This window comes from Tursiops truncatus, chromosome 3 (assembly GCF_011762595.2).
Source record: "Tursiops truncatus isolate mTurTru1 chromosome 3, mTurTru1.mat.Y, whole genome shotgun sequence".
Classification (NCBI taxonomy): domain Eukaryota; kingdom Metazoa; phylum Chordata; class Mammalia; order Artiodactyla; family Delphinidae; genus Tursiops; species Tursiops truncatus.
The window spans coordinates 115173969-115201521 of NC_047036.1; the positions used below are offsets into that span (position 1 = coordinate 115173969).

Sequence of the window (27553 nt, forward strand, 5' to 3'; positions counted from 1 at the left end):
CTCCGACACCGAAGGAGCCGTGCTGGGCGCTGTGCGTACCTCCCGGGACAGGAAGGGTTGGGTGAGGGGTAGTGGGCCTGGCGCGGGGTGGGGGTGGGGCGGCGCGGCGCGGCGCGGCGCGGCTCCGCCTTGCGGCGGCGGAAGCGGCCTCCATCTCGTGCGCGCTCCTCGCGCCGGGCGCGCTTTTCACCCCCGGCCCGCCCCTCGCCATATATGGAGCTTCCTCCCGGGACCCTGCCAGACGCTTGCTCCCTGCCTGAGGCCCATACAAGGCTCTTCCTTCCCGGCGTGTCTGGCAGGCGGCCCGCGGGCGGCTGTGGGCGGGAGTTCGGCCCTCCGGGTCCGCCCGCGCCCTGAAGCCGGCGGCCAGGGGACCCGCTGCCAAGGAGGGGGCGGCGGCGGCGGGGCCGGGAACGCGCGGCCCGGCCTGGCTGAGGTAAACGCGGGACAGGCGGACTTGGGCGTCCCAAGAGGGTCTGAGGTTCCCACTGTCCCCACCGGTTTTATATTTTGTCCCACTTTTCCCCCTAATTCTCTAAGCGCAGCTGACTTTACTGGAGTTCCTCCCTCGGCTCCCGGCCCGGGGCCTAAAACCCCAAGCCTAAGCGTGCTGTGAGGGCCTGCCCTCGTTCGCCGCGCGCCTCCGCTAGCATTTTGCTAGTCGGTCTTCGGTATTTCTCTCGCCCTGCCTTCCTCCCGGCTTGCTGTTTCTCGCTCCTCCCTGCCTTTACTCAAGCTGTCCCTTCGGCCTGGAATGCCCTTCCCACACCATTCTGGTAGAACTGCTACTCATCCCTTACTTGTTTCAGGCCTCTGGCCATCTATAAGTCCTTCCCACCCCACGGGTCTGGGATGCACCTAACACATCGGTTATTTATTGAGACTGCGATTCGATCTTACTCCTCTTCGCATTCCTGGTGCCTGGCTCAGTATGTGAAAGTTGTTATTATATCTGAGCGAGGGGAAAGAGGGAAAGGACCCTGTTGTCAGGATAGCCACAGTGCCTTTTCACCTTGGACAGGGGTCCCCGACTTTAGTTCCAGCCGCTAACATCTTCACCTGCTACGCTCCCTGTGGTCTGGAGCTTCATGAGCCCCAGAACCCAACATGAATAGTTTGTGTGGAAAGTTGGAAGGTTGGGGTGGGGGAGACAGAGGTGGGGCAGGTGTACACCTGCAGTGGCACTGTGGTCTGGAGTGGTGCCCACTGGGTGCCTCCACCACCCAGAATGGCTTCACTTGCTTAGCCTGACAGCTCCGGTTTATCCACTGCAGGAACCAGCAGGCCCCCACAGGCCCTCGTACAGTGCCTCCAGGGACTTAAACCTGCCGCAGCCATGTGATTACCCTGATCTATCTGCTGGGAGATGAGCAAAGCTCAGAGAGGGACCAGATCTCAGCAGAGACGAAACCAGCAGCAGTTCCTGAACACCCACCCCGCCGTGGTTCCAGAAGTGCAACATGGACCAACCTGTGAGCATTTGCTCTTCCTCAGGTGAGGCAGGGAGATAAAAGCTCAGAGCTTGGGAGTAACAAGTCAAGTAATATGCCAGGGAGGGGGCTTTTAGCACTAAGAAGCCTCTGGACTTGATCCAGAGTAAAATCACTCACAGACTTCCAGTCTTTGGTGGTAAGCACAGGCACACACTGTGAATAAGGCCAAAATAGAAGAAGTCTTGTCTGTCTCTCTGGCCTCAGGGAGTGCCTGTGATTTGGGTACATGGAGAGGAGATGATCTCTAAGGCCCATGACTGAAGGTTTAGGGGTTACATTTCGGAAAAAAAAAACTGGGTCTGGGCCTGGGCTGCACACCCAGGGACTAGGACACCTCTGGACTTGTTCCTACCTAAGGCTGCAGGCCTCCAGCGGCCTCTTCTTTCCATTTACGATCTGGGATTGTGGGTAATGTAGTCCAGTGGCCAGTTTCTCTGGGGTGGTGGTTCTTGCCCTTCCCTCATCTAGTCTCCTTACCCTTGCCAGCTACCACCCCCTTCTGCTCCAGGCTGAGGGCAGCACAGGGTGAGAAGGCGGTGCTTACTCTTTGCAGGGCTGGGAGATTCCCAGCTGGAAACCAGCAAGCTATTCATAGCTGAACCTAGCAGAGGAGGAAGGCCTGAGAGAAGCTGGGGAGCTCCGGCAGCCTCCTCTCCAGCTACAGAATTTGCAGGAACCCCAGACCTCTGCTGGGCAGGCCTTGTGTTCACTTCTGGGTGAGAGGGCTTCGAGCCTGGGAAAATCCTATGGAGCAGTAGCGGTCCTGCGTTGCTCCCTGTCTTGAGAGACACAGATACTCCAGTGGCCCTGGGGCCCAGCCTTTAGGCCTGTGTATGGTGGGGATATTTGGAACCTGAGTATAGATAAGCTGAGACTTTTTGCAAAAAAAGCCAGTGTGACACCCAGTATGACAGTTGCCTAGAAATTCTAGAATTTCTTTGCATTTTTTTTCTCGTTGTTTTCCTGTGCTTGCTTCTTCAACCAAATTAAATTCTCTCTAAGGACAGGAACCAAACCTTCTCTTGCCAATGGCACCAACCCTGTATTTATGCTATAATGAATGATCTTGCCCAAAGAAAAATCAACCCTCCCTATCAAGACTAAGGGTGTGACTTTTTTCCCCCACCCACCTAATCCTCTGCCAGTACCCTGTGCTTTTCCCATCGAAGCACTGAATCGTTGCTTGACTGGGTCCCCCACTAGATTAGGCATTCCGTGTTGACATGGATGACGTCTGTCTTGTTGACTATCATATCCCTATTACTTGCACAATAAACAATTGTTGAATGAATGACTATGAACCTATGATAGCTAATTCCTTAGATGGAGTATTTGATACATGCTTCATTGGCACAGCGTTTTACAAATTGGAAAACAGTTTCGGCCACTTAAATGTCTTTCACCAGGACTTTCCTGGTGGCGCAGTGGTTAAGAATCCACCTGCCAATGCAGGGGACACGGGTTCGATCCCTGGTCTGGGAAGATCCTACATGCCGCAGAGCAACTAAGCTCATGCGCCACAACTACTGAGCCTGTGCTCTAGAGCCCGTGTGCCACAACTACTGAGCCTGCGCACCCTAGAGCCCACGCACCACAACTACTGAGCTCATGTGTTGCAACTACTGAAGCCCGTGCGCTCTAGGGCCCACGTGCCACAACTACCGAGCCCACATGCTGCAACTGCTGAAGCCTGCGCAGTAGTTGTGGCACACAGGCTTAGTTTCTCCACAACAAGAGAGCCCGTGCTCTGCAACAAGAGAAGCCACTGCAATGAGAAGCTTGCGCACTGCAATGAAGAGTAGCCCCCGCTCACCGCAACTAAAGAAAGCCCGCACAGCAATGAAGACCCAATGCAGCCAAAAATTAAAAAAAAACAAAAAAATTCAAAAACAAAATTTTTTTTAATTGAAAAGAAATCTTTCACCAAGATCTTGATTAGTGGTAGAGCTGTTAGGAACTGGTGTCTGCCTTCAGAGTAGCACTTAGCCATGGCATGAGGCTGCCTGCATGGTGGCACCCAGTAGGTACCTCTGGCTCCCGAGTAGCGAAATGGGTGAGGTGGGTTAGATGAGATAGGCAGACATGGTCAAACTGGCCTGGCCCCATGATGTATCTGGTGCAACCAGCCAGGAGAGCTGCCAGGGAATCCTCCTAAGAAGCTTAATGAGAAAGACCTGCTCTGATCTGCCAGAGGGGAAGTCCTGACGCAGTGGCTGTGGGGCTGTAGAGAGGGCAGACAGACTCTGAGGTCTGAGCAGCAGTGTTTGGGGGTTCCTTAGCTGTTACCAGGGACCTCCTGACTCTGAGTTCAGTAGATTTTTTTCAGTCTTCATCTTCCTTGAGTAATTCTCAGCAGCATTTGACTTGTAGGTGATCATCTCTTCTTGAAGGCCTCTCTTTCATTGCTTACACATTTTGACGTACAAGGCTCTATTTGGATATTAAGTGTTCTAGTACTTCAGGACTCAGCCTCATGCTGTCTTCTCAAACTGTACTGTGTCCAGAAGGATCTCTTTGAAAAACAAATTTGAATTTGTCACCCTTCTGCTTAAAACACCTCAGCAGCTTCTCCTATTCTTCAGAATAAAATTTCAAGTTCTCAGCAAGGCCTTTGAGTCTCAATCCAGTCTGCCCATGCTGGCCTCTTCTAGCTTCATCTTCCACCACATTCCCCTTTCATTCTCTGAGCTTCATCCACACTGCTCTCCACCTGCCTCCTCAGCTGTACTGTGCCACCCCCTACACGTTCTCACTGCCTGGGATGCTCTTCTTCCTCTTGGCCTAGCTAACATCTCCTGTGCTCAGTTAAAGCACCAGTGTCTTCAGAACAGGTGATAGCCAGGTCAAAATGCCCTGTGACAGACACTTACCTGTGGCCCTCCCTCAGGTGTTAATTGCAATTGGGGTTTCATATTCACTGGAATAATGCGTTGGAAGCTCATTGGCTGTGTCCCTTTTGCTCATGACTGCATTGTAGGGTTTAGCACAATGCTTGGCTGTAGTAGGCTGTAGTTATCTTGTGTAACAAATGAAAAGCTTATTTAACAAAACACCCTATTTAAACCTTGAAGAAACTGAAAAAGAAGTATGGTCATGCAGCTAGTATATGGCAGAGTGGGACCTAGATATGGCTTCAGTGTCTGTGTTGTTAACCCCCTGCACTATGCTATCCCTCTACCTGTTAAGTACTTTCTGGAAGTAAAGGGAAATGGAAGAAGGGAGAAAGTATGTGAGAGAGACAAAGGGACTTCCCCTCTCTCCACTCTAGAAATACAGAGTGGGAGATTAAGAATGAAATTACATTTACCAGAAAAGACATATGAATGGCTGATGAGCACATGAAAAGATTATGAAAAGATGTTCAACAACATTAGTCATCAGGAAAATGAAAATCAAAACCAGAATGACACCAGTGAACAATCTAAAAAGGAAATTAAGAAAATTCCCTTTACAGTAGCATCCAAAATAATAAAATACCTAGGAATAAATTTAACCAAGGAAGTAAAAGATTTATACACAGACTACTACAAAAGAAATTAGAGACTTAAATAAATGGGAAGACATCTTGTGTTTATGGATTAGAAGACTTAATATCTTTAAGATGGCAATACTATCGAAAGCAATTTGCAGATTCAGTGTGATCTCTATCAAAGTTCCAATGGCTTTTTTTTTTTTTTGAAGAAATGGAAAAGTTGATCCTCATTGCAAGGATCCCTCCCAGTACCTTAGTGTGTTCACCAAACTGGAAGCTCTCTGAACTCCATAATTTAGGGATTTTTATGGAAGCACTATCATGTAGGCATTATTGATTGAATCATTGGCCATTGGTAATTCGATCTTAAGCCCCTCTCCCCTCTCTTGGGGTGGGGCTGAACCTTCCAACCCTGTAATCCTGGGGTTTTTTTGGCAAGCAGCCCCCCTCTTGAAACTATCTGGGCATCTCACTAGCATATAAAAGACACTCATCACGCTAGAGATTCCAGGGGTTTTAGAGAAGCTGTGTACCAAGAACAGGAGATAAAGACCAAATATATATTTCTTACTGTATCACACTACTCAACAATAAAAAGCAACAAACATGCAACAACATGGATGTATGTAAAAAATCCATCTAAATGAAGGAAGCTAAGTGAAAGAAACCTGATGTAAAAGACTATATATAGCACTATTCTGGTAACGTGAAATTTCTAGGAAATTCAAAACCATAGAGACAGAAAGCAGATCATTGGTTGCTTAGGGTTGGGAGTGAGCAAGGATTGACTAAAGGGGTACAAAAGACCTTTCTGAGAGATGGACACTGGATTGTGTAATGTTTGCACAACTGTACGAATTTATTTCAAAAAAATTACCAAGCTATACTTACAGTGGGTTAATTTTATAGTTTGTAAATTATACCGCAATAAAGCTGTTTCCTGGCCTTTGGGTCAAGTCAGGACCAGCACATCTGCCTTTCCAAACTCGCCTTTCACCTCTCCAGGCTGACCCTGGCTCAGCAGGCAGCTTGGCCACCCCCAGATGAAGTAGGGGTGCCCTCCCCTCATCCTCTAATACTCCTCACTTTTATTGTCATTCTTGCTGTCTCTCCTGCTGGAGTGTAAGTACTGAAGGGCAGGGACAGTGACTGTTTTTCACCACTGTATCCCAGCATCTTGCACAGGGCCCAGTACATAGGAAATGTCTCTAAATGCTTGCTGAATGAAAGAATGAGACCAGAGTTAACCCAAGCACAGTGTAAGGAATAGAGGTGGCAATGAGCTATGTCTGTGGAAACAGAGTCTGGAGGAGACTGAGTTTCTGAGGGCCTTTGCTCAGCTCCCCAGGGAGGAGCAGAGCCCCTTCCTTGCCATCTCTCTCTAGAATCCAAGTTTGACAGGGGTGTGAGGGAGGGCCTCTAACCCTGAGCACAGGAATGCAACTCCTCTTCCTCAGGTGACATCCTGTCCTATTACAAACAGAGTCCCCCTTTGCAGGCCCTCCAGTAGGAATTGTGATGTGAGGTGATTGGTCCATCCCACTCTTCAGCCTAGCCCGGGAATGTATTGGGTTGGCCAAAAAAAGTTCATTTGGTTTTAAGCAAAAATAAAAGACACATTTTTCATTTTCACCAAGAACTGTATTGAACAATGTATTCCTTAACCAAAGGAACTTTTGGGCCAACCCAGTACTTAGGTCTGGACAGCCATACAACTTGGGGCAGGCATTCCAGCATCAAGCCCTGATTTCTCCTTGTTGTCAATCCTGGCTCCCACCTCCCTTCCCCCATGTAGCAGAATATTCCTGCATCTTGCCTTTACCTCAGAAGATCCTTGCCATTCCTGTTTGCAGGGCCTCTCTCTGACGTTTCCACCCTCTTTTCCTGATTTGAAAATGGGTTTGCCCCCTAGGTTTCCTTTGGGTTAGGATGAAGAACCAAGCAGAAGAGGCTGAGCCCAGGCAGGGTATCTCACCCAAGTGGAAGAGCCGGAAGTCTGACTGTAAGGGAAACCTAGATGGGGCTAATATGGAACCTTCGGGGCTGGAGAAGCAAGTTAATCTACACACTCAAGCCAACCCTGACTCACAGGGAAGTGACTTCAAAACAACTTTCATAACTCCACCTGGATGTTGGCCACCTTTCCCCTCCCAGCTCTGTCTTTGGCTTCAGGCCACTCCCTTAGTCTCTCTGATCCTCCCTTTTCTCATCTCTAACAAGGGGGAGAAGGGGCTTAGATGAATAACAAGATCCTCCATGTGTTAAGAGTACTGAATTTGGAGTTGCAATATCAGCTGCTCATGTTGGCTCTTGTCATCTGCTGCATGAACATGACAGGTCGTCGTGCTGCTCTGTGGGCTTCAGCTTTCCTATTCCTAATTAGGGGATTGGAATAGTAAGGTCCAGGGCCCTTGTAAGTGCTAAAATTATGATTCCTTAAGAAGTGAAAGTATGGGGCAACAGAAGGGTGTGGCTGTAGATAAACGAGTAGAGTCTGATGACACTTGTCCTTTCTGTGAATGGGTTTTAGGCTTTGAGATACAGCTTTCCCTTCTTCCCATCACCCCCTTGGTTGCTCAGTGAGCCAGGGGTCAAGGGTCCCCCAAGAAGCCCTGTTCTTCCTACTGTCTCATCTCACCTAGCACTGGTCCAACCTCAAAGCTGATTTCATCTCTGAGGTGTGTGACTGACAGCACTCCTCTCCTGGCACTGCCTCTGCTCACTTCCTTCCAGTCTGGGCCCAATTCCCAGGCTCAGCCCCCTCGCCCCTCTGGCTGACTCAGTAGGGATTTCTCCTCAACTGCGTACCCTGCAGCAGAATGAACTCTTCTAGATGCTGATCTGAGTCAAACCCAAATTCTGAGTAAAAACCAAACTTGAATGAAGAATCAAACTAAAGTTGTGTTTTAGATACCTTGTGAATCATTTAGAACCTAAACACTCATTATATCACACTGTTCTATAATGGGCGTTCATGATGACCCTAAAATGTTAGTTAAATGATGCTTTTATGTTTTTCTTCCATATTTCTGAAATTTCAAAAATTCCCTAAGTGAATGTCTCATTTTAAACCCCCTGATACTTCAGTGTATATTTCCTAAGAGAAAGGGTATTCTCTTATGTAACCACATATAGTTATCAAGTTCAGGAGATTTAACATAGATACAATACTTTTTTCCATAGTCCACATTCCAATTTCATTAATTGCCCTACTGACAACATGTTTTTAAGAGTAGGGGCAGATGCCCTAGTCGCTGAGAAATTCCGTTATGTGTGTACATTCTTCTTTGAAGATGCTGGATAAATTACAGGGATCCTCTAGAGTCCAAGGGAGCTCCTTTTATCCATTCTCAACTGTGGCTGTGGGCTAAGCTGGGCTGATCAGTCAAAAGGTGTGTGTCCTGGGGGAAGGACATAACTGCTAGATGGATGCCTTCCAGTTGCACTCCAAGTTGTTGGTTGTCTCTGAAGGCACAAATGTTGGTGAGGTGAGTCGACTTGTCTTTTTAGCAGTACCAGCACCTGTTCTCTTCTTGAGTGAGGAACGACCTGTATTTGCATTGACTTTGGAACCACATGGGCAGATATACAGCAGTATGTAGCACATTGTTTTTCTAAGGATTAAATGAGATGATGCATGTGACATGGCACCTTGCCTGGTGCATGGTAACCGTCCAACAAATGTTAGTGATTGTCGTTATTTTTCAGATGGGTAGCTTGAAGCCCAGATTGAGACTCCTGTTTCTCCTCTCTGTTCGCTCATCCCTACTTTCTTTGGTAGTTTCCCTTCTCCATATAGCCAAATTTTAAAGGTAAGCAAGCTGTCCCAGTCATCTCTTAATGCTTGTCAGAAATCTCCCTACCAGAAGCAACTTTCTTCCACAACCAGTATCCTTAACTCTAGCACCACCTCGTGGATGCCAGTGCAAACTCACCCAGGTCACTTCCTGAGGACCAAGGTTAGGATCATCTTCCATCTGAGTGAGCCCTTGCTAAGTGCCAGGCATTGTACTATGTATTTCACGTGACTTATTGCATTTAATCCTTACCACAGTCCTTATGGAGTAGGCATTGTTACAGGTAGGGAAATTGCTACTCAGAGACATGGGCAAAGTCTTACTGGCAGGATCTTTTTTCCAGTCAGATCTCCTGCTCACCATTATATCCTGATAGCTTTACAGCTGGAAAGACTCTTTAGATTCAAAGTCATCCTTACACTGATAGGGAAACTGAGGGGTAGGAAGGGACTTATCTGAAATCAGAAGTCCAACTAATGGCAGAGACAGAACCAGAGATGTTTGTCCAAAGAGCTGGCTCTTTGTCCTGGGCTCTTAACTGAACCCAAGGATGAGCTTGCCAAGCAATTTCAGACTCTACCTGAAGCAGAGTTCCCAGATACGTTTGAAGCTTATTGTCAGAGAACCCTGGAGATAAATGGTTTTCACATATACTTCTAGTGCCAGTTATTCAGCCATACCCTTAATAACTTTGGCAACCATTGCTTCCACACTTCTTGGCTGGTCAGTTCCTATGTCCCTGGGAGGCACAGTCCTATCAGGGTGAGACTTGGCAGGCAGGAGTCTCAGCAGGCGCTCACTCAAATTGGCAACAAGGGAGAAGCTGGCATGAAGCTTAAATTCCACCTTGAATACACTGTGCCTGTCTGGGAGCACCATGGCATGAGAACTGGAGCTGGAGAACAAAAGATGGCAAGTGCTGCAGGCCCAGACAGGCAAGCACAACAGCCCACATAATCGGCACTACTGTGCTGCCTTCTAACTTTTGATTTCAAACAGCAGCTAGGAATGCATTAGGAGAAAAAACTGTACGTCCACCATGCATGGGGCATGTCTGCCCCTTCCCATAGGGTGATTGGGTTTTATCAAGGCTATCATCTAAATCAGATAAGAAACTGGGCAAAAGTATGCTGAAAAAGCAAAGTGACACAATAGGTTCCCTTACTGGTCAATTTTGTTAAAAACATTGACTTCTTAAATTTGGAGAAATTAAATCACATACCACCTTGATACTTCAACTAGGCTTCCTAAGCTACCAAATAGAAGCTCTAAGTACCTCCACTTTTGGAAAAACAAATGAAACAAAAATCCTCTTCTGGGCTTCCCTGGTGGCGCAGTGGTTGAGAGTCCGCCTGACGATGCGGGGGACACGGGTTCATGCCCTGGTCCGGGAAGATCTCACATGCCGCGGAGCGGCTAGGCCTGTGAGCCATGGCCGCTGAGCCTGCACGTCCGGAGCCTGTGCTCTGCAACGGGAGAGGCCACAGCGGTGAGAGGCCCGCGCACTGTAAAAAAAAAAAAAAACTTCTTGTTTTGATACAGCCTAGAAGCCCTGCTCCGCTGAGCCAGCCTCTGACTTGCTCTTAAATGAGGTTATTGCTCTCCTACCCCGTGCCAGGTATGCAAGATCAAGGTGGGGAGGCTTAGTTTCTGCTCTTCCATCTGGACCATTCTATTGACTCAAACGCAAGCAGATGTAGAAAGAGAATCAACTTTGGAATTAGGCCTGGGATAAAATTTGGCTTCACCACTAAAGAGCTGCTACTTAACCTCTTCTGGCCTGTCTTATAAAATGGGAAGCACCATCTACCTCCATGGAATGTTGAGGTAACATGGCATAACGCCTTTTCCTAAAAAAGGGCAAGTTTCCCTTGGGCATGCATGTAGAATAGAGTAAGATACAAATTCGTTTGGCCCTAGCAACTGGAACCTCTTTTCTCTGGTGTTAACGCTGGGATCATGACCTCAGATACCCTTTGCATATACCCTTCTATAGGCAAATGTAGCCAAAGACAACTAAATCTAAGGCTGAAAAGTTAGTAACTATGATGAAACTGACATGTGCCTTAGAGAGCTCACTCACTGTTCTCCTCGGTTTAGACCTTTCTTAGGAACAGTCCTAAAGAATCTCAAGCACACAAAGCATATTCTTAAATATGGTTTAATACTCTTCTCCATTTCTGTACATCACAACACCAAGATTTTGCTGCTTAGGATCTCTCCGTAGAGGCTATAGAGAATGCAAAGGCTACGGTTTTCACCCCCTCTTATTTATGTGTTTGTAGGTGTAAGTGTAATACATATCAGTATATATTGATACACACATCAATATATAATGCAATATATATCACCAAAGAGAACACATTGATTAAAGAAATACAAAAATTTGGCATCATTTCCAAACTTAAATAGTAAAAATAAAAACTACAAAAGGAGCTGCATACCCTAAATGTATCATGTGAAACAACAAGCATATTCAAAAATGTAAATTTACATCCAATTTCTCTGGTCTTGTCATATCACATTAGACCCATTTACAATGGCAAAACCCTAAGGTACTGCTGTGAAGAGAGCATGTTTGCTCGCTCTTGGGTGTTCTGCAAACAAACAGCAGAGCCCAAAGCAAAAGCCTGCTCCGGTGAAGCCTCCCGCGTTGGTGAATACCAAAGAATTGACTCTTCTCACTGGGGGTTGAGACATCAGGTTATACATAGACAGTCATTTGGACCTCAGAGTACAGTGTGAGAACCAGAAGCTTTACATTTAAGACATACTCCCTTCATTCAAGTGAAACAGGATTATTGGAACGATAGGCAGGTCTGTAACCTGGGAACAAGGAGCTGGTTCAGACCAATAAAGCTACGAGTGACTGAGTCAAGTCAGTGAAGAACAGCAGTCAGGCACTAAAGTGTTAAAAGTACCCAATTTGAAAACCAAATGCACCCCACTACCCTAGCAGTGTGGGGTGATACCAATTGACTTTTAAAACCTTTGGTCCTTCAAAGTCCATTTGGTATACTTTTTTTCCATTGCTACCACTGGGCACGTCCTATACACTTTGTTCACTGTCACCACCTCAGGCACGCCATGACCTTGCATGTCAGCTGGGGTCAAGTCCGATTTACAGCCCAGCTGTGAAGCATAAGCTTCAGGTTTTCAGGCCCACTTTTGGATCCAACGTGGTTAAGTCCTTGGTGCCAAAAGCTGTGTCCCATCCCTTCCCATCCCTGCCCTTCCCACCCTCCTCCCATAATTTCTCCTATGAGAGGTGCTTGTAAGTCCCATATTTGAAACAGATGCTCCAACCCCACCAGGTCAGGGGTTTACAATTACATGCACAGTCATACATGTCTTGTCTGTTGTTCCTGTGAAAACCTTGCAGTTCATTTTTAAAAAATCAAAACAATATAATCTCATGCCATCCAACACAAGGAAAACATGACCACCTCCCTTTTGCCAAGGACAGACCCAAGCAAAATAAAATATTCTTTAAATTTCTTTGCTTCCACTTAAATTGCATGTTTTATTTCTCCCAATCCCAGCAATAGCACAGAAGCCCCATCATATCCATCCCAAACTGGTTTCTAGTATGCAAGATTATGCAAACCCTTGTCAAAGCAATTGATGCTAAGGACTCCCAAACCCCGGGCACAAATGTGCCTGCAAAACAGATGGAAGGAAACAGAGCACTGGCCCAAATGCTTCATGTGTCAGTTTATCTTTGCAATGCAATCTGCATTCTTGAAACTGACAGTCTGGAGGGGAGGGGTAGTGTGAGGGAGTGAAGTTGAAACTGCCTCCTATTAGCTCACCCTTTCAACATTAAACAGAGACCAAGAGAGAAATGGTTCCAACATTTCACCACATATATTTCTTCTTATGCAGTCTAAGCTGAGAATGCCATGTAAATGGGTCACTGCGAAATGCAGCAATTTAATTTTTCTCCAATCAAAATAAGAAACAAACCAGTAGGATCTCATTTCTATTAACTTTTGAAGGTTTACAGCAGTTAAAGTATTTTGCTTCTATGTATGAAGGTTAAAAAAATCTTTTTTTTTTCCATAAAATACAAGAGCAACCAATTTCACCATCAAGTAAAAGTAAAAACTGGGATTCTTTTTTAAATTAGTCCAAAGTGGCATTTAGGAACTTAGTTGTAGGCTGCTGCGCTGACACCATGACAAACCAAAGTGTAGGGTTGGGTCTGGTTTTTGTTTCGGTTTTCTTTTCAATATCCAATGCTCATGGACTAAGTTCTGGAAATGTTCCAATTGTAAGGCAGGGATCTGTTTGGATTCCACCACGGGTATGCTCCTTGGGTTGGATGCTGGAGGGTGAGGCACGTTTTGCCGGACCCATGTCGACTACCTAGTAGTCATCAAGGTCAAAAAATTCATCATCTCCTCCTTGGTATTCCATTCCCTGGAAATCTACTCGGTACCGCAAGATACCTGGGGAAACAAACAAACAGTCAATAGCTGTGGTTCACAGAACTGGGGGGTGGGGAGCACGTTCACTCTATTAAGGGAAGCCCCATCCCCTTGCAGAATTATAGAAAGCAAAGAGATGATAAAAAGTGGTCCCAACCAAGGAACCTGCACATGCACTGCCTCAATCCCTTGCTTCAGTGGATGATGAGCACACCTCACCTGAAGTTAACGTTATTTTGGGATAGCCAGGAAAAGGCTGTGGCCTGAGACCCTGGCTATTAGTTTTCTGATTTGCTACTCACCTCCAATTCCACCAAATCCTTTCACAAACTGGGATCCTTCTTGTGACTTATCTGTGACAATTTCCAATGTAGCTCCAAATTTTTTATAGTTGTTAGCAAACCACTCCAGCAAGGGCATGCTCTCAATCAGCTCATGTTCTTGTCCTGTCTGCAGGGGCAGCCACGAGATACAGAAACAATGGGATTAGGATATATCAAGACAGGAACGCTTGCTCCCTTGCCTGCCAACATTCTCCTTGTCCCTGTCATATCTATGTATGTGAAACTGTGAGTGAATTATGGTTTCTGGTGATATAATTGCAACAGCACAGAAATTCTGATTACTTCAAACAACATTCTTCCCCAGGCTCTAGCCTCAATAAGGAAATGTTAACACACTTGGCAGTTTTTCAGCTTATGGTTCCTCCTGTTGTCTCTAGAAGTCAGGCTGTTATAAAGTGTCTCTAGGCAGCACTCATTCAACAGCCAAGAAGAGACACGCCAGAACTGCTTTTTGGAGCAGCCTTGTAAAAACCAAAGTCCTTCAACTCAGAACTTGAAGAAGCTACCAATTAAAAGGGACCTGTGCTGAGCAGGTAACACTTGAAGCTGTGGTGATGCAGTTAGGCCAAACCTGTAGAAGCTGCTTTAGTAGAAGAGCTGGTAAAGTAAATGAAGAAAGCAGCACAGACTTCACAGTGCAGGAGAGGAACTATTTAATTAATCTTCCTCTCAAACATTTTTCAAGTATGAGAATGTTTTCTTTAAAAATAAGGAACCAGGGTAACCATGACCTGGCCTCCTTCTTTGGAATCAGATCAGTATGTGGCATACCGGAGCTGACCACCTCCCGGTACTCCCCACTGCCAGCAAGTACGAGGTTTGGTTTTCCAAGGCTGATGCTACTCTGTGCTGCCAGGGCTCTAACATATGGATTTATGTTTCCTTGTGTGTATCACCAAACCAATCACATACCTCTTTGTCTGTAAAATGAGATTTATCCTTCTCTTGTTCTGGAGTTAGATAGAGAATTTTCTCCTCTGCAGCATTGGGGAGAAAAGAATGTGTTAACCCGCTTCTCATACTAACAGGTTTAAGTTCCATGAGATGAATCAGGTTAGATGAAAGAGCTCCTGAACGCATTCTAGCAACCTTCTTTTCATAAGAACATTAGTCAGCATGCAATGAATGAATGTCTACCAGGTACACTGCTCCTATCATAAGGAAACACCAAAGATATTTAAGATATAGCCCTTGTCCTCAAAATATTTAACAATCTTAGGTAGACATTTATCAGTTCAATTGGATACAGACTGAAAGACTGGGAAACACGGTATAGATCTGCCTTTTCATTGCTCCTGAAATCAGCCACCTTTCCCAAGTCTCCCTCCCAGGCTTCTTGAATACACAGGTCAGTAATAGTCATCTTATTTTCTAATTCTCATACCTTCTGTGCCTTGGCAATGAAGAACATATCTCATTATATCCAGATTTTCATAGACTATTAGAATCTCTACAGCTCCCATTTCTAAAGCCTTTAGTGTATCTTCAACTCCAAAACAGTACTTGCCCGTGTCCTGGCTGATTTCATCAAAGTATCGCCCTGTGGTTAGGGACAGGTCATTAAGAACATATATTAAGGTTTCTTTTATAGATACAGACCTTCTTACTCAAAATCAGGAAGAGAAAAAAGTCAACTTAAAAATGAGTAAGTGCCAAATGTCAGTGAAAAATCACACTACTAGTTGAGGCTCCAGAAAATGACTCTGAAGAGGTAACAGTTGGGCCAAATACACAATCATTTGGAAATGTGTGTCAAATTAGAAACATAGCCAAACAATGGCCCCATTAATTTTTAATTTGAGCTCTCTATTCATCACTCTTATTACAAAGGATAATTAATATGGGAACTCTAACTGAAGTTTGGTTCCTATTGCCCAAAACAGTAAAAACAGTAGAAAAACAAACACATTTATTAGACTTAACAACTAAAGAAAGATTAATGATTCCACTGAAGAGGACTTAAAATGCTAAATCTTCCTTTTACCTTTTCAGTGTTTTGTTTCGTACATATAATCATATACATACACATATACATACAAAAACATTTCACAGTAAGTAAGTTGCATTTCACTGATACCTATTAACTTCTTCTCTTGAATGAACTTCACGTTGGAGAGGACTTCAGTAGATAACTCAATAGCTTGGTTGAATCCATTTTCACCACCATAAGATATATCAACTAATTTTAAAACTTTTGATTGCAACCTCTGACACAATTAAAAAAAATTTAAAAAGCACATCATTAGTACTTCAGAACACCCTTAACAAGACCCATTACCTTTTAATGACATGCAAAACTAGCAACACGATCAGTGAAGCCTCAAGAGGAGGGGAAAGAGCCCAATTTACTCATGAATAGGTCTCACTGAAGAACACTGCCAGGATAAACTTCTTAGCCAATGATATAACACATTCTATCAGACCTATAAAAGCCTAACTCATTAAACACAAACAAAACAAAGTGTCTTGTGGAGGAAAGGAGGAACTATTGGTTCCTGCTATATAAGGTGGTAGAGTATATAAGACAGCTTCTTTAGTGAGCTTTCTACTGTAATGCTACTACCCCACACCAGAAGAACACCTTGGGAATGTGTTATGCCCAGCCCAAGTCATAAACCAATAGAGCTTTCTGGATTAAACGCTTTAGGCTTAATCAGCTCCGTCATATTGCTGAGAGGTTCACTGCTTTACTTACCTCCAGGAATAAGTCCGAAAAAGACAGGAAAAACCAGTCCTAGTTTCTTTGAAATCAAACTCCATTTTAAAGCCAATTATGGAAACCCACTAAAAGCAGGGGCCAACATAGGGTCCAGAAAGATACTATCCAAAAAATGGCTGATTTCAAAAGAAAAAAAGTCCAGAAAGACATGGGGGAATATCTCCTAATATTCCTAATAATACACATGGAATTTTGTCCACTCAGAGCTAGGTTTTTAACACAGAATTTTTCACTGTAAAAGTAAAAAAGATGTGCATGTCCCAGCACTCAGAGAACTCAACTACTCTCACCTAGAAACTTACATAAAGGAGCATCTACTTCTCACTTACCTGATCAAACATATCAGATTGACTTAGTTCAGTTTTAAAGTCAGCTGATCCAGCTAAAACAAGACCAGCCACATTCACTTTGTCCCCAGAAATAAACAGCTGCACAGCAGTCTCAGCTACTTTCCGAACATAGTTATGTCGCTTTTCCATTCTTAAACGGGCAAAACGCAAGGCTGACTGACCTCCTCTACCTTTGACAAAGAAAAGTAGTGAGAGAAAAAGTCAATTATTAAAAAGTACAAAATGCCTTGCTAATTAAAAAGTAACTATATAATCATGCTATTCCCCAAGGAAAGGAGAAAGAGGAAAATCACTATTCCCTTAACTTAAATGTTTGGTATAAGCTATTACTGGCTTTCACAGAGTGACCACTAATTCTCTAGTCAAAAGAGCCACAAGCACCAACAAGTCATTGCATGATGCTTCTCCCATCATCTGGATTTACTTTCCCCTAATATACAATTTGCTTCTTTAATCAGACACAAAGGAAAGGTGCTCATGTTCTCTTCCTAGATTACCATGTTTCTTTGGGAGATCCACGGTGAATTTGTGCAGAACTTCTCTTGTATTTCCTTGGAGTGTGCCAAAAAGTGCACCACTACCATCTATTACAATGAAGCCAAACTTGCTATCATCTGAAAGTAGTGCTGTAAGAGCCTGAAAAGCAAACACAGGTACCACACAATAAACCTCAAAGCTTTGCTAAAGTCAAGACAAAAATCCAAAAGGACATATACAAGCCCTCTCCACTCACTTGTATGAGTACTACAGAAAAACCATTTCATGGAGTAATTTATAGACTTCAGCTATAAATATGTAACTCACATGGACAAATTTGAACCAGATTCAGGAGAAAACCAACAATATCAATGTGAAGCCTTTTTACAAAGCTGACCTAGGCACAGGAATGCAAAACTAATAGAGTTACAGGGCTCAAATTCTTCCTAGGTCCTTGATTTTAGACTGATGATGGTCTAGGGAACATAACATTCAAAGTCTAACCTCCAAAAGTTGACTTTCTGTTACCATTAATAACCCCAGCATTAATAGGCGGTATTCACTATGGCAAATAAGAGTATCTTGTAAATCAACTGTAGAGTAGTACTCACTGAGTACAAAACCCAGAAACAGTCTATAAAAAGATCTAATTTTTAAATGTTTCATTTAACTATGTCTTGAGTATCATTAATGATATCAGGATCTAAAACTCAATTTTATATTGAAGGTACTACAGGTAATAATTCTGAATTTTTATGGGGGAAAAGCCTCCTTCTGGGTTAGCATTATATCACTGTATTTCTGCCTCCTGAAAGAGAAAATATTTAAATAGTCCTGGGACCCATACAGATGGGCAAGACTTTCCATGATGGAGTTTAAATTCTATAGACTTAGTGGATGACTAATTACTAGGTGGCAGCCTCTTTAGCACTAATTATTACCCAAACCATTTAACTGAGGAAGAAAATACCTCCTTCAGGAATTGACTGGAAAGCAGATTAATCACTAAGAATCACCCTTTTACCAAAGCACGCCCGATAATTAGCATTAAGACATGAATATTGGGCTTCCCTGGTGGCGCAGTGGTTAAGAATCTGCCTGCCAATGCAGAGGAACACAGATTCGAGCCCTGGTCTGGGAAGATCCCACATGCTGCGGAGCAACTAAGCCCGTGTGCCACAACTACTGAGCTTGCGAGCCACAACTACTTAAGCCTGCGCACCTAGAGCCCGTGCTCCACAACAAGAGAAGCCACTGCAATGAGAGGCTCGCACACCACGACGAAGAGTAGCCCCCGCTCGCTGCAACTAGAGAAAGCCCGTGCACAGCAGTGAAGACCCAACACAGCCAAAAATAAATAAATTAATAAAACAAAACAAAAATTAAATAAAACAAAGTGTTGGCGGATATTAAAAAAAAGAAGACATGAATATTGCCCACGTTAAAAATTTTGCCTTATCCCAATAACCTCTGATACGCAGCTTGATTAATTTAGGTTTTTAACAAGCCTGCTCATCAGGGAATAGACTTATCCTTCATAAGAATGTATAAATATCCCGATTAAACACGACATAAGTTGTATTGTTCAGCATGCCACATTCGTATGTAGTTATTGACATACACGTTAAAGCCAAGATAAAGCTAGCACGATGAAATGGTGTCTTGGAAGAGGAGTTAAGGTTTAGAAAAACCAATGAAGCTAACTTAGTAAGTAAGCTAAAACTAGGTAACATGAGTACCAGGTACTATTTAAATCAACAAGATTTAAAATCTGCTTTCATCAAACCAGACAACAGTTAAGTTGGAGAGGGTGGCAAAGAGCTTCTCCAATAAAGCTTTTGCCAGAAGGAGGCTGTGTTAGCCAAGAGAAAATCAGTCTCCACCATCTATGCAACCGCTCAAGATCTGACTGGAACTGAACTTCCTGTCAAGTTAGCAAAATCATCCATTGTAAACTGTGTCGACAAATGTCAATTCTAATTCCACTGTAGAGGTTTTCCCCTAGGTCGATGAAAGGCAAGAGACTGAACTAGGAGCCAGCTGTGAATTCCTGATTGTTCTACTGTTGACTGATTTAGGTCACTCTAATGAGTTTTCCTTTCCACCCTTAATGTTCATCATATTATGGCAGCTCTGTCACTCAAAAGTTTTATAGGGGGCGGGGGAAGCTCTTATGGACCTGCTAATAAAGATTTTACAATCTGTGAGCTGAAAACTAAGCGAGAAATGTAGAGAAGTATCATGGATACATAGGGAGACATGGAGATCAGGTAACCAATTATTTCTTTGCTTCTAATTAGTTCTTCAAACCCAGCTTAGCACTTTCCTCAAACATGCTGAATGATCATATCATTCAGTGCCATAATAATTAAAAAAAAATAAAAGCCAGCCTTGTAAAATGGCACAATTAAAACAGACTGGCAATTCCTGAAATGGTTAAACAGTTACCATATGACCCAGAAATTTCACTCCTAGGTATATACCTGCCCCCAATGAAAACATATGGACATACAAAAACTTGTATGTTCAAAGCAGTATTATTCATAACAAACAGTGGAAACAACATATTCATCAAATGATGTTAAATAAGTAAAATGTGGCAAATATTATTTGGTAATAAAAAGGAATGAAGCAAAATACATGCCACAACATGGATGAACCTTGAAAACATGCTAAGTGAAAGAAGCTAGGCACAAAAGGCCACCCATTCTATCATTCCATTTATATTGAAATGCCCAGCACAAGCAAATCCACAGAGAGAAAATAGATTAGGGGTAGCCTAGAGCTGAGAGATCTTGGGGTGTGGGGGTAGGGAGGGAGGACTGGGAATGACTGCTAATGGGTATGGGGTTTCTTTCCGGGTAATGAAAATATTCGATGAACTTCTTACCTCTGTATGGAATTTGTTGTCACACAAATACAATGAAGTATTAATTGGTTTGAAAGGTTCAAAGTCAATGTTGACTTTCTTTTCTTTTCCTTCTTCTGTTACAATTGTACCACAGTAAACAACCAGGCCATTTGGAGGTACTGCAAAGAACACAAACAATTTCTCTACTTATATCCACAGCTAATTTTCCTCAATTAATAGAAAATGTTCCCACAGCCTGTTGTTCCTGCCCCTCATAATTTAAATAAAGTGGAAATATCTGTAAATCTCTCAGGCAGATTTCTCTCCCTAATTGTGAAACTTGAGATGTTTTAAAAAGGAGGATTTATTATTTTAAGTACAGTGAATACTACTTAACTTTCAAAAAATAACTTAGGGGGAAAAAAAAAGACCAAAGGGACAATGCTTATGGCTGGGTGAAGAAAACACTAGTGACCGAAAGCATCATGGCAGGATCGAAGTGGAAAATACAACCAAGACAAAGTAGAGGACGTAAATGATCAAGCTCCAGATTACCTTTGTTATAAAGTTTGAGTCTTTGTTGTACAGATGTAATGGCTCCCAGGACTGAAAGGCGGTTTACTCGTGACTTAATGTTAGATGCAGTTCCAAACTCATCTGCTAACATTTTTGCCACTCGTGAAATCTGGTCTTTGGGAGGAATGATCAATGATATCATGCTTGTGCCATTGCTGTCGAAGAAAGTATAGCATTAGAGGTTTAAGTACCATATAAGTAAAGAGTTACCATTAATAAAGGGAGTTAAAAGTGAGACGCCCCTAAAATAGTAGAAATAAATCACTCTCAAGGTGACCATGAAGGTAGAGGCTACACCACTGTAATCAAAGTATACCCAGAGCTAGGAATTGTGTTCAGAATACGGTAGGTGCTCCAAAAACAAACATATATAGAATAATGGAACAGAATCGAGAGCCCAGAAATAAACCCACACACGCCTACAGTCAATCTTTGACAAAGAGGCAAGAATATACAACAGAGAAAAGACAGTCTCTTCAGCAAGTGGTGCTGGGAAAGCTGGGCAGCCGCCTGTAAATCAATGAAGTTAGAACACCCCCTCACACCATACACAAAAATAAACTCAAGATGCTTAAAGACTTAAATACAAGACATGACACCACAGAGCTCCTAGAAGAGAACATAAGACAAAACATTTTCAGACATAAATCATACCAGTGTTTTCTTAGGTCAGTCTCCCAAGGCAATAGAAATAAAAGCAAAAATAAACAAATGGGACCTAATCAAACTTGTAAACTTTTGCACAGCAAAGAAACCATAAAGAAAACAAAGAGACAACCAACTGAATGCAAGAAAATATTTGCAAACGATGAGACTGACAAGGGCTTAATTTCCAAAGTATACAAACAGCTCATACAACTCAATAACAAAAAACAAACAACCCAATCAAAAAATGGGCAGAAGACCTAAATAGACATTTCATGAAAAGATGCTCAACATTGCTAATTATCAGAGAAATGCACATCAAAACTACAATGAGGTATCACCTCACAACAGTAAGAATGGCTATCATCAAAAAGTTTACAAATAACAAATGGTAGAAAGGGTGTAGAGAAAAGGGAACCCTCCCTACACTGTTGGTGGGAATGTAAAATGGTGCAGCCACTATGGAAAACAGTATGGAGGTTCCTTAAAAAACTAAAAATATAACTACCATATGATCCAGCAATCCCACTCCTGGGCACATACCCAGAGAAAACTTGAAAATTTGAAACGATACATGCACCCCAATGTTCACAGCAGCACTATTTACAATAACCAAGACATGGAAGCAACCTAAATGTCCATCGAGAGATGAATGGATGAAGATGTGGTAAACACACACACACATGAATACTACTCAGCCATAAAAAAGAAAAATAATGCTATCTGCAGCAAAATGGATGGACCTAGAGACTATCATACTAAGTGAAATCAGAGACAAATACCATATGATATCACGTACATGTGGAATCTAAAAATATGACACAAATGAACTTATTTACAAAACAGAAACAGACTCACAGACGTAGAAAACAAACTTATGGTTACCAAAGGAGAAAGCGGGTGGGGGAGGGATAAATTAGGAGTTTGGGATTAGCAAATACAAACTAATATATATATAAAATAAACAACAAGGTCCCATTGTATAGCACAGGCAACTATATTCAATATCCTGTAATAAACCATAATGGAAAAGAATATGAAAAATATGTATTATAACTGAATCACTCTGCTGTACACCAGTTTGATTTACAATCAACTATACTTCAATTAAAAAAAAGAATATGGTAGGTGCTCAAATATTTGAATGAATATTAGTTATGTAATATGTAAGAAGTAAGGCACTTTAAGGGGTTCTTGGGAAACACCTCATTCCCCAAGGAATGAAGAGAGAAGCTTTGATAAGGGTGTGACAACAGGCTGGAGTTTGACCTTGAGTCTATGGCAGAGGCTTGGAATCTGGTGGTTTCTTCAGAGGATGATGCCATCATAGGATGGTGCAACAAATCTTTCCAAAGTCTAGATGAAATACCAATTTAATATCCTGGTCCCTCCCTTTAAAATTCCTGGTGGTCCAGTGGTAAAGAATCCGCCTTCCAGTGCAGGGAACGTGGGTTCGATCCCTGGTCGGGGAACTAAGACCCACATGCTGCAGGGCAACTAAGCTGTGCACCACAACTACTGAGCTCGGGCGCCTCAACGAAAGAGCTGGCGTGCCGCAAAACTACAGAGCCCACGCGGCACTAGAGAAAGAAAAAAAAATCCACACACCACAACAAGAGAGAAGCCCGTGCGCCAGAAGGAAGAGCCCACACCACAAAGATCCCGCATGCCACAACTAAGACCTTACGCAGCCAAAAAAATAAATATTAAAAATAAATAAAATTCCAGGCTCACCACGAAAATTTATAATCACTAATTTAGCACCCTAAGTATCCTTATAATGGGAAACGAGAGCCTTGTATTCACAGTGTCATACACACACCTCTCTCTCTAAATAAATGTATCTCTAAATATATTTTACATATTAATCACTTTTGAGTTTGATTAAAAAGAGCAATGCACTGAAAGTCTGATCAACTCTGGGTACTCAAGCAAATTCAAGTTTCTACAACTAAAAACCAGGACTAAACCCTGACCTATGGAGGACACCCCCAAGGCCTTGTCACATGGGAGGTCCCTTATGAGCAGCCACCAGCCTCACTCTTACCTTAATACTGATGCCAGCAACATATCTTTTTTACCCGGGCATTTTCAAGATACTTAGTAGCACCACCAGTTAAGAAATACCTCATTTCAATATTCCTAGTTCTCCTTGAAGCAAACATAAAACTACATTATCAGGCTTCCCTGGTGGCACAGTGGTTAAAAATCCGCCTGCCAATGCAGGGGACACGGGTTGAGCCCTTGTCTGGCAAGATCCCTCATGCCACGGAGCAACTAAGCCCGTGAGCCACAACTACTGAGCCCACGTGCCTAGAGCCCGTGCTCCACAACGAGAACCCACCGCAATGAGAAGCCGGCACACCGTAAAGAAGAGGAGCGCCCGCTTGCCACAGCTACAGAAAGCCCATGCGCAACAACGAAGACCCAATGCAGCCAAAAATAAATCAATTAAAACAATCCTATGATAAACCATAATGAAGAGTATAAAAGAAAGAATGTATATATGTATAACTGATCACTTTGCTGTAAAGCAGAGATTAACACAACACTGTAAATCAACTATACTTCAATAAAAATAAATAAGTAAATAAACAAATTGAGACAATTTATATTTTGAAGGCAAAAGCTGATTTGATACGAGCCAAAGCATGTTAAGTAATGTGATTATCATTTTACAGACTGTTACTACATGATACTTAATGAGTCTGTAGGAAACTTACTTCCTGAGACTCTTATAGATCATGCCCCTAAAGGCTATGACAAGTTTAATCATTACAAGTATTAGTGTCATAATGAAATGGGTGGCGGCTTTCTTTAGATAAACTGGGAAGACTGACAGAAACACCTAAATTTTCCCCTAATCACCGAGTGTGTAATCTCACATATCCAGTGTCTGGTGGAAGTTGGCAAGAAAAAGAAATTAGAAAGATGGGTACAGTATTAAGTCAAATGGGCTTATGTGCCAAGTGGCGTAAGAAAGAAGGGAAGAGACAGTGAGGGGAACAACATCAAGAAGTGGAGAAAACCCCTAATATTAGCTTTATAACTATAGTTGTTTAAAATCTGGAAGTGTCTGGAAACTACCTTTCTAGAGTAAAATTAACTTCACAAATGTGCACCTTGGTACCAGCATTGGAAAGGTACCTCACTTACACAAGACCCTGCCCTTTGAAAGTTTTCTCCTAGTGGTAAATTCCACAAGTCCCTTAGTCAGACAAGTTTTCTTTATAGAAGGAGACAAGCTGGCTATCAAGCTCTTCCACTATCAAAATGGTTGCTCTCAGATTGTCAGCTAATGTTCCGTCTCCAAAACCGGCACTGTTTCTGTTGGGGTATCTACTCCAAATCTAGAAGGCTGGTTCACAACCTTTGTGATACTTCCCCCAATGAACTACAAGTCGATTAACAGTACATGGTAAAGTATGGTGTGTGCTCTGCTGCCACCCCTTGGATAGCGGAGCAAATATTCTAGCCAAACCAGAGAATCAAACAAATTTATGATAAGCAGCTTTAGTTGTTACCACAAACACAAGGAAAATGATCATTAAAAAAAGCTGCTTCCAAGATACACTTCATATAAGATAAAGCATATCCACACACCACACCTGACCCATAGTTATTTCTTCACCTATATAAATGTATATCTACTTCCATTATTTAAATCACCTAAAACTTCAAATACAGTACTGACAAACCAGACTGATTCGGAACAATCCCTTGCTCATGCACACACACATTTACACTAAGTCAGATGTATCGCTCTCAGACAATTCTACCTGTGGCCGTGTTCCAGTTTCTGAATTAGACAGAAAAAGAATTCTCAAATGAAACAAACTGGTATCTTCTATTACAAAAAAAGAAAAATGATCTTTACAGTCAGTGAGTATGCTCTGGGTCCTATTTTTCAGCTATCAAATGTAACAAACTGCTTTACTTCCAATATTTATCTTGCTAGGTTCCTGAAGAGGAATTTCCAAAAAACTTTTTGATAATTCTGTCTGGAGTTCTGCCAAATCTTATAGGCCAAAGAGGAAAAAAGGAGTTTGCTTTATCTAGGAGGGGCTGGAAAAATTGGGCAAGTAAATTTAACTTTAAACTTGTTCTAGATTGTAGGTGCCACCTGTATATTATGAAAATACACAAGACAGGGAAAAAAGAAGACAGGTTAAATTGCAATATGGGCTTCACTGGCTTGTATTTGTTTTCAGATGAATAATTCTCAAAAGAGCGTATTTCTCTACCCTGGGGCTTTTGGAATCTTTAGGGACCAAGGGAGTTAGTTACTTCTCAAAAGAAGGGCTCAGTTTTAAAAAGCTCATGTGCTCTGATTTACAGAATAGTTTCCTAGGAGATGGAATGAGCAAAGAGGCAGTAAGTAGGAAACGTAATGAGAAGGGGCTCCAAGGATAGCAGGGGTGAAGGCTCAGAGCTCAGGAAGCTAATGTGCACCAAACCCCAAAGGATGTAAAGTTTGAGGCTAAAAAGGATGTTGGGATAAATTAACTGAGTGAACCCAAAATGCCTAAAGGAAATCCCTAAAGCAAGATAATCAGGTGGAGGACAAAGCAATGACCTTAAGATAAGCAGCTATTTACTTTCCACTGCAGATAGGTTAAGAAGATAAGCATCCATTAAGCAACTTCACTGTATAGCACCAGAGGTGGGCAACCTTGCACTCACATCCATTTAACATCCTAGAGAGGACAAAGTGGTAGAGACACCTAAGAACAGAATCTTGTTATAGGATTCCACTTAAAAAAAATGGTTTGGAAGTATAGCTTGCCAAAAAATTTTGTTTGGTAGATTTCTACCAAGTTGCTAAATCTGAAACACTACTTGAAAGTTAGTCTTGGCTTCTTACTCATTTTGAATTTTGACTAATGTTTAAAAAAATTACCTTTCACTAGTTTCCCCTTGTGCCTCTCCCTACCCAGTCTGGGGGAAACCTTATGTTTTTGAATTCATCTGACACCTGACTGGGGATGAGGAAACAAGGATTATTTAAATGGCTGGCTTTTACTTTAGAAATTTAAAGGCCACATTATAATCTCTGATGTTTTGTATGTTGGGTTTGATACAGAAAATTAAAGTTTTTCCAGGAATTTCCTGGCAGTCCAGTGGCTAGGACTCTGCATTTCCACTGCAGGGACCATGGGTTCTATCCCTGGTCAGGGAACTAAGATCCTGCACGCTGCACCATGTGACCAAAAATAAATAAATAAATAAAATTTTTTAAAATGAAAAAAAAAAGGGAGGCTTCTGGTTTTAAAAAATAAATTAAGAAAAAAAAAGTTTTTCCAGGAAAGCTTCCAAACAAAATAAATAGTCCTCCCCGCCCACCCCACCCCCCCAAGCCAATCTAAGTTGCTAGACCAGTTTGTGTAAACACCAAAATAAAACCAAGGAAGCTGAGTATTTCATTTTAAAGTAGAGCAAACAGTCCTAAGGGGAGAATGAGAAATAAAGCTCTCACTAAGGAGCTGCTGGCAGTGTATGCAAACTATGCCTTTGATTTTAATAGTTTTCATCCACTCCTCTGCTTTGTCACCATGTCCCTTTCCCAAAGTCAAAAGGCTCTCATTCAAGAGCCAGTGAATTATGAGGTATACAGCAATGATTCACATGCAGGTTGTAAAAACTGAGCAAAATAAGACACAACATACAATGTGCCATGTAAGGCCTCAAGGGCCTCTGTTCTCAGATCCCTTCTTGTTTCTCATCATTTTAGGGGCACTTTCCCTTTTCAAAGAAGAGTTCAGCAGTGCTTCCACCCAGAAGACTAACTTCTGAGAAATAAAACAGCTGGGAGACAGAAGGAAGTAGCTGTAAGTAGACTAAATACGGACAGTAAATAATACTAGACAAAATTCAGGAAGGAAGGGAATTTAAAGAAATAGCTGACAGCTTTCTGTTCCCTCATTCTCAAAGGTGACCGTTGAAAGGAATGTTTCTCTCCCTAGAGTAGTACCACCAGTTACTTACCCAATCCAAGGTTTCATGACCCCTAAACACTATGGACAGGGAAACTTAAGGTTCAGATTGTCAGGACTGAAAGGTCTCTAAAGAAGAAAACACAAGGTAAGCAGAGCAAAGCCTGGGCTGTGGGGCATATGTTTATGGCTTTATGGCTTTATGGCTCTCAGGGTTCCAGCCTCAGGATTCAAGAAGCCTGCTGGAAAAAAAAAAAAAAAAAAAAAAAAAAGAAGCCTGCTGATGCAGATGGTCATAAGAGTGACAAACAAAAAGAAAAATCTAGGTACTCTTTGACCTGTAAAGATCTCACCAGTGCTCATCATTAACAATGCTCAAGAACACTTTAGAAAGGTAGGTAGGAAGAAAATGTGGTACCCACAAGCTTGTCCACTGCCCGATTTGCATGAGAGCCACAGAACCCTT

General features: G+C 42.7%; 1 protein-coding gene and 1 long non-coding RNA gene across 2 annotated transcripts in view; one reads left to right on the plus strand and one right to left on the minus strand.

Moving 5' to 3' along the window:
* The first annotated feature begins 253 nt into the window (after positions 1 to 253).
* On the plus strand, positions 254 to 12829 carry LOC141278160 (uncharacterized). Its single transcript, XR_012330476.1, has 2 exons — positions 254 to 436; positions 1275 to 12829. It is a non-coding gene; the product is annotated as an uncharacterized lncRNA (long non-coding RNA).
* The window catches only part of ETF1 (eukaryotic translation termination factor 1), a 28234-nt gene continuing 11588 nt past the window's right edge, over positions 10908 to 27553 (minus strand). The window contains exons 3-11 of the mRNA XM_019924499.3: positions 20489 to 20664; positions 19973 to 20112; positions 17103 to 17241; positions 16585 to 16775; positions 15614 to 15743; positions 14921 to 15076; positions 14449 to 14513; positions 13495 to 13642; positions 10908 to 13213 (exon numbers count right to left, since the gene is read on the minus strand). Of these exons, the coding sequence (XP_019780058.1) occupies positions 13131 to 13213; positions 13495 to 13642; positions 14449 to 14513; positions 14921 to 15076; positions 15614 to 15743; positions 16585 to 16775; positions 17103 to 17241; positions 19973 to 20112; positions 20489 to 20664 (1228 nt within the window). The 3' untranslated portion in view covers positions 10908 to 13130. The remainder of the gene's footprint in view (positions 13214 to 13494; positions 13643 to 14448; positions 14514 to 14920; positions 15077 to 15613; positions 15744 to 16584; positions 16776 to 17102; positions 17242 to 19972; positions 20113 to 20488; positions 20665 to 27553) is intronic.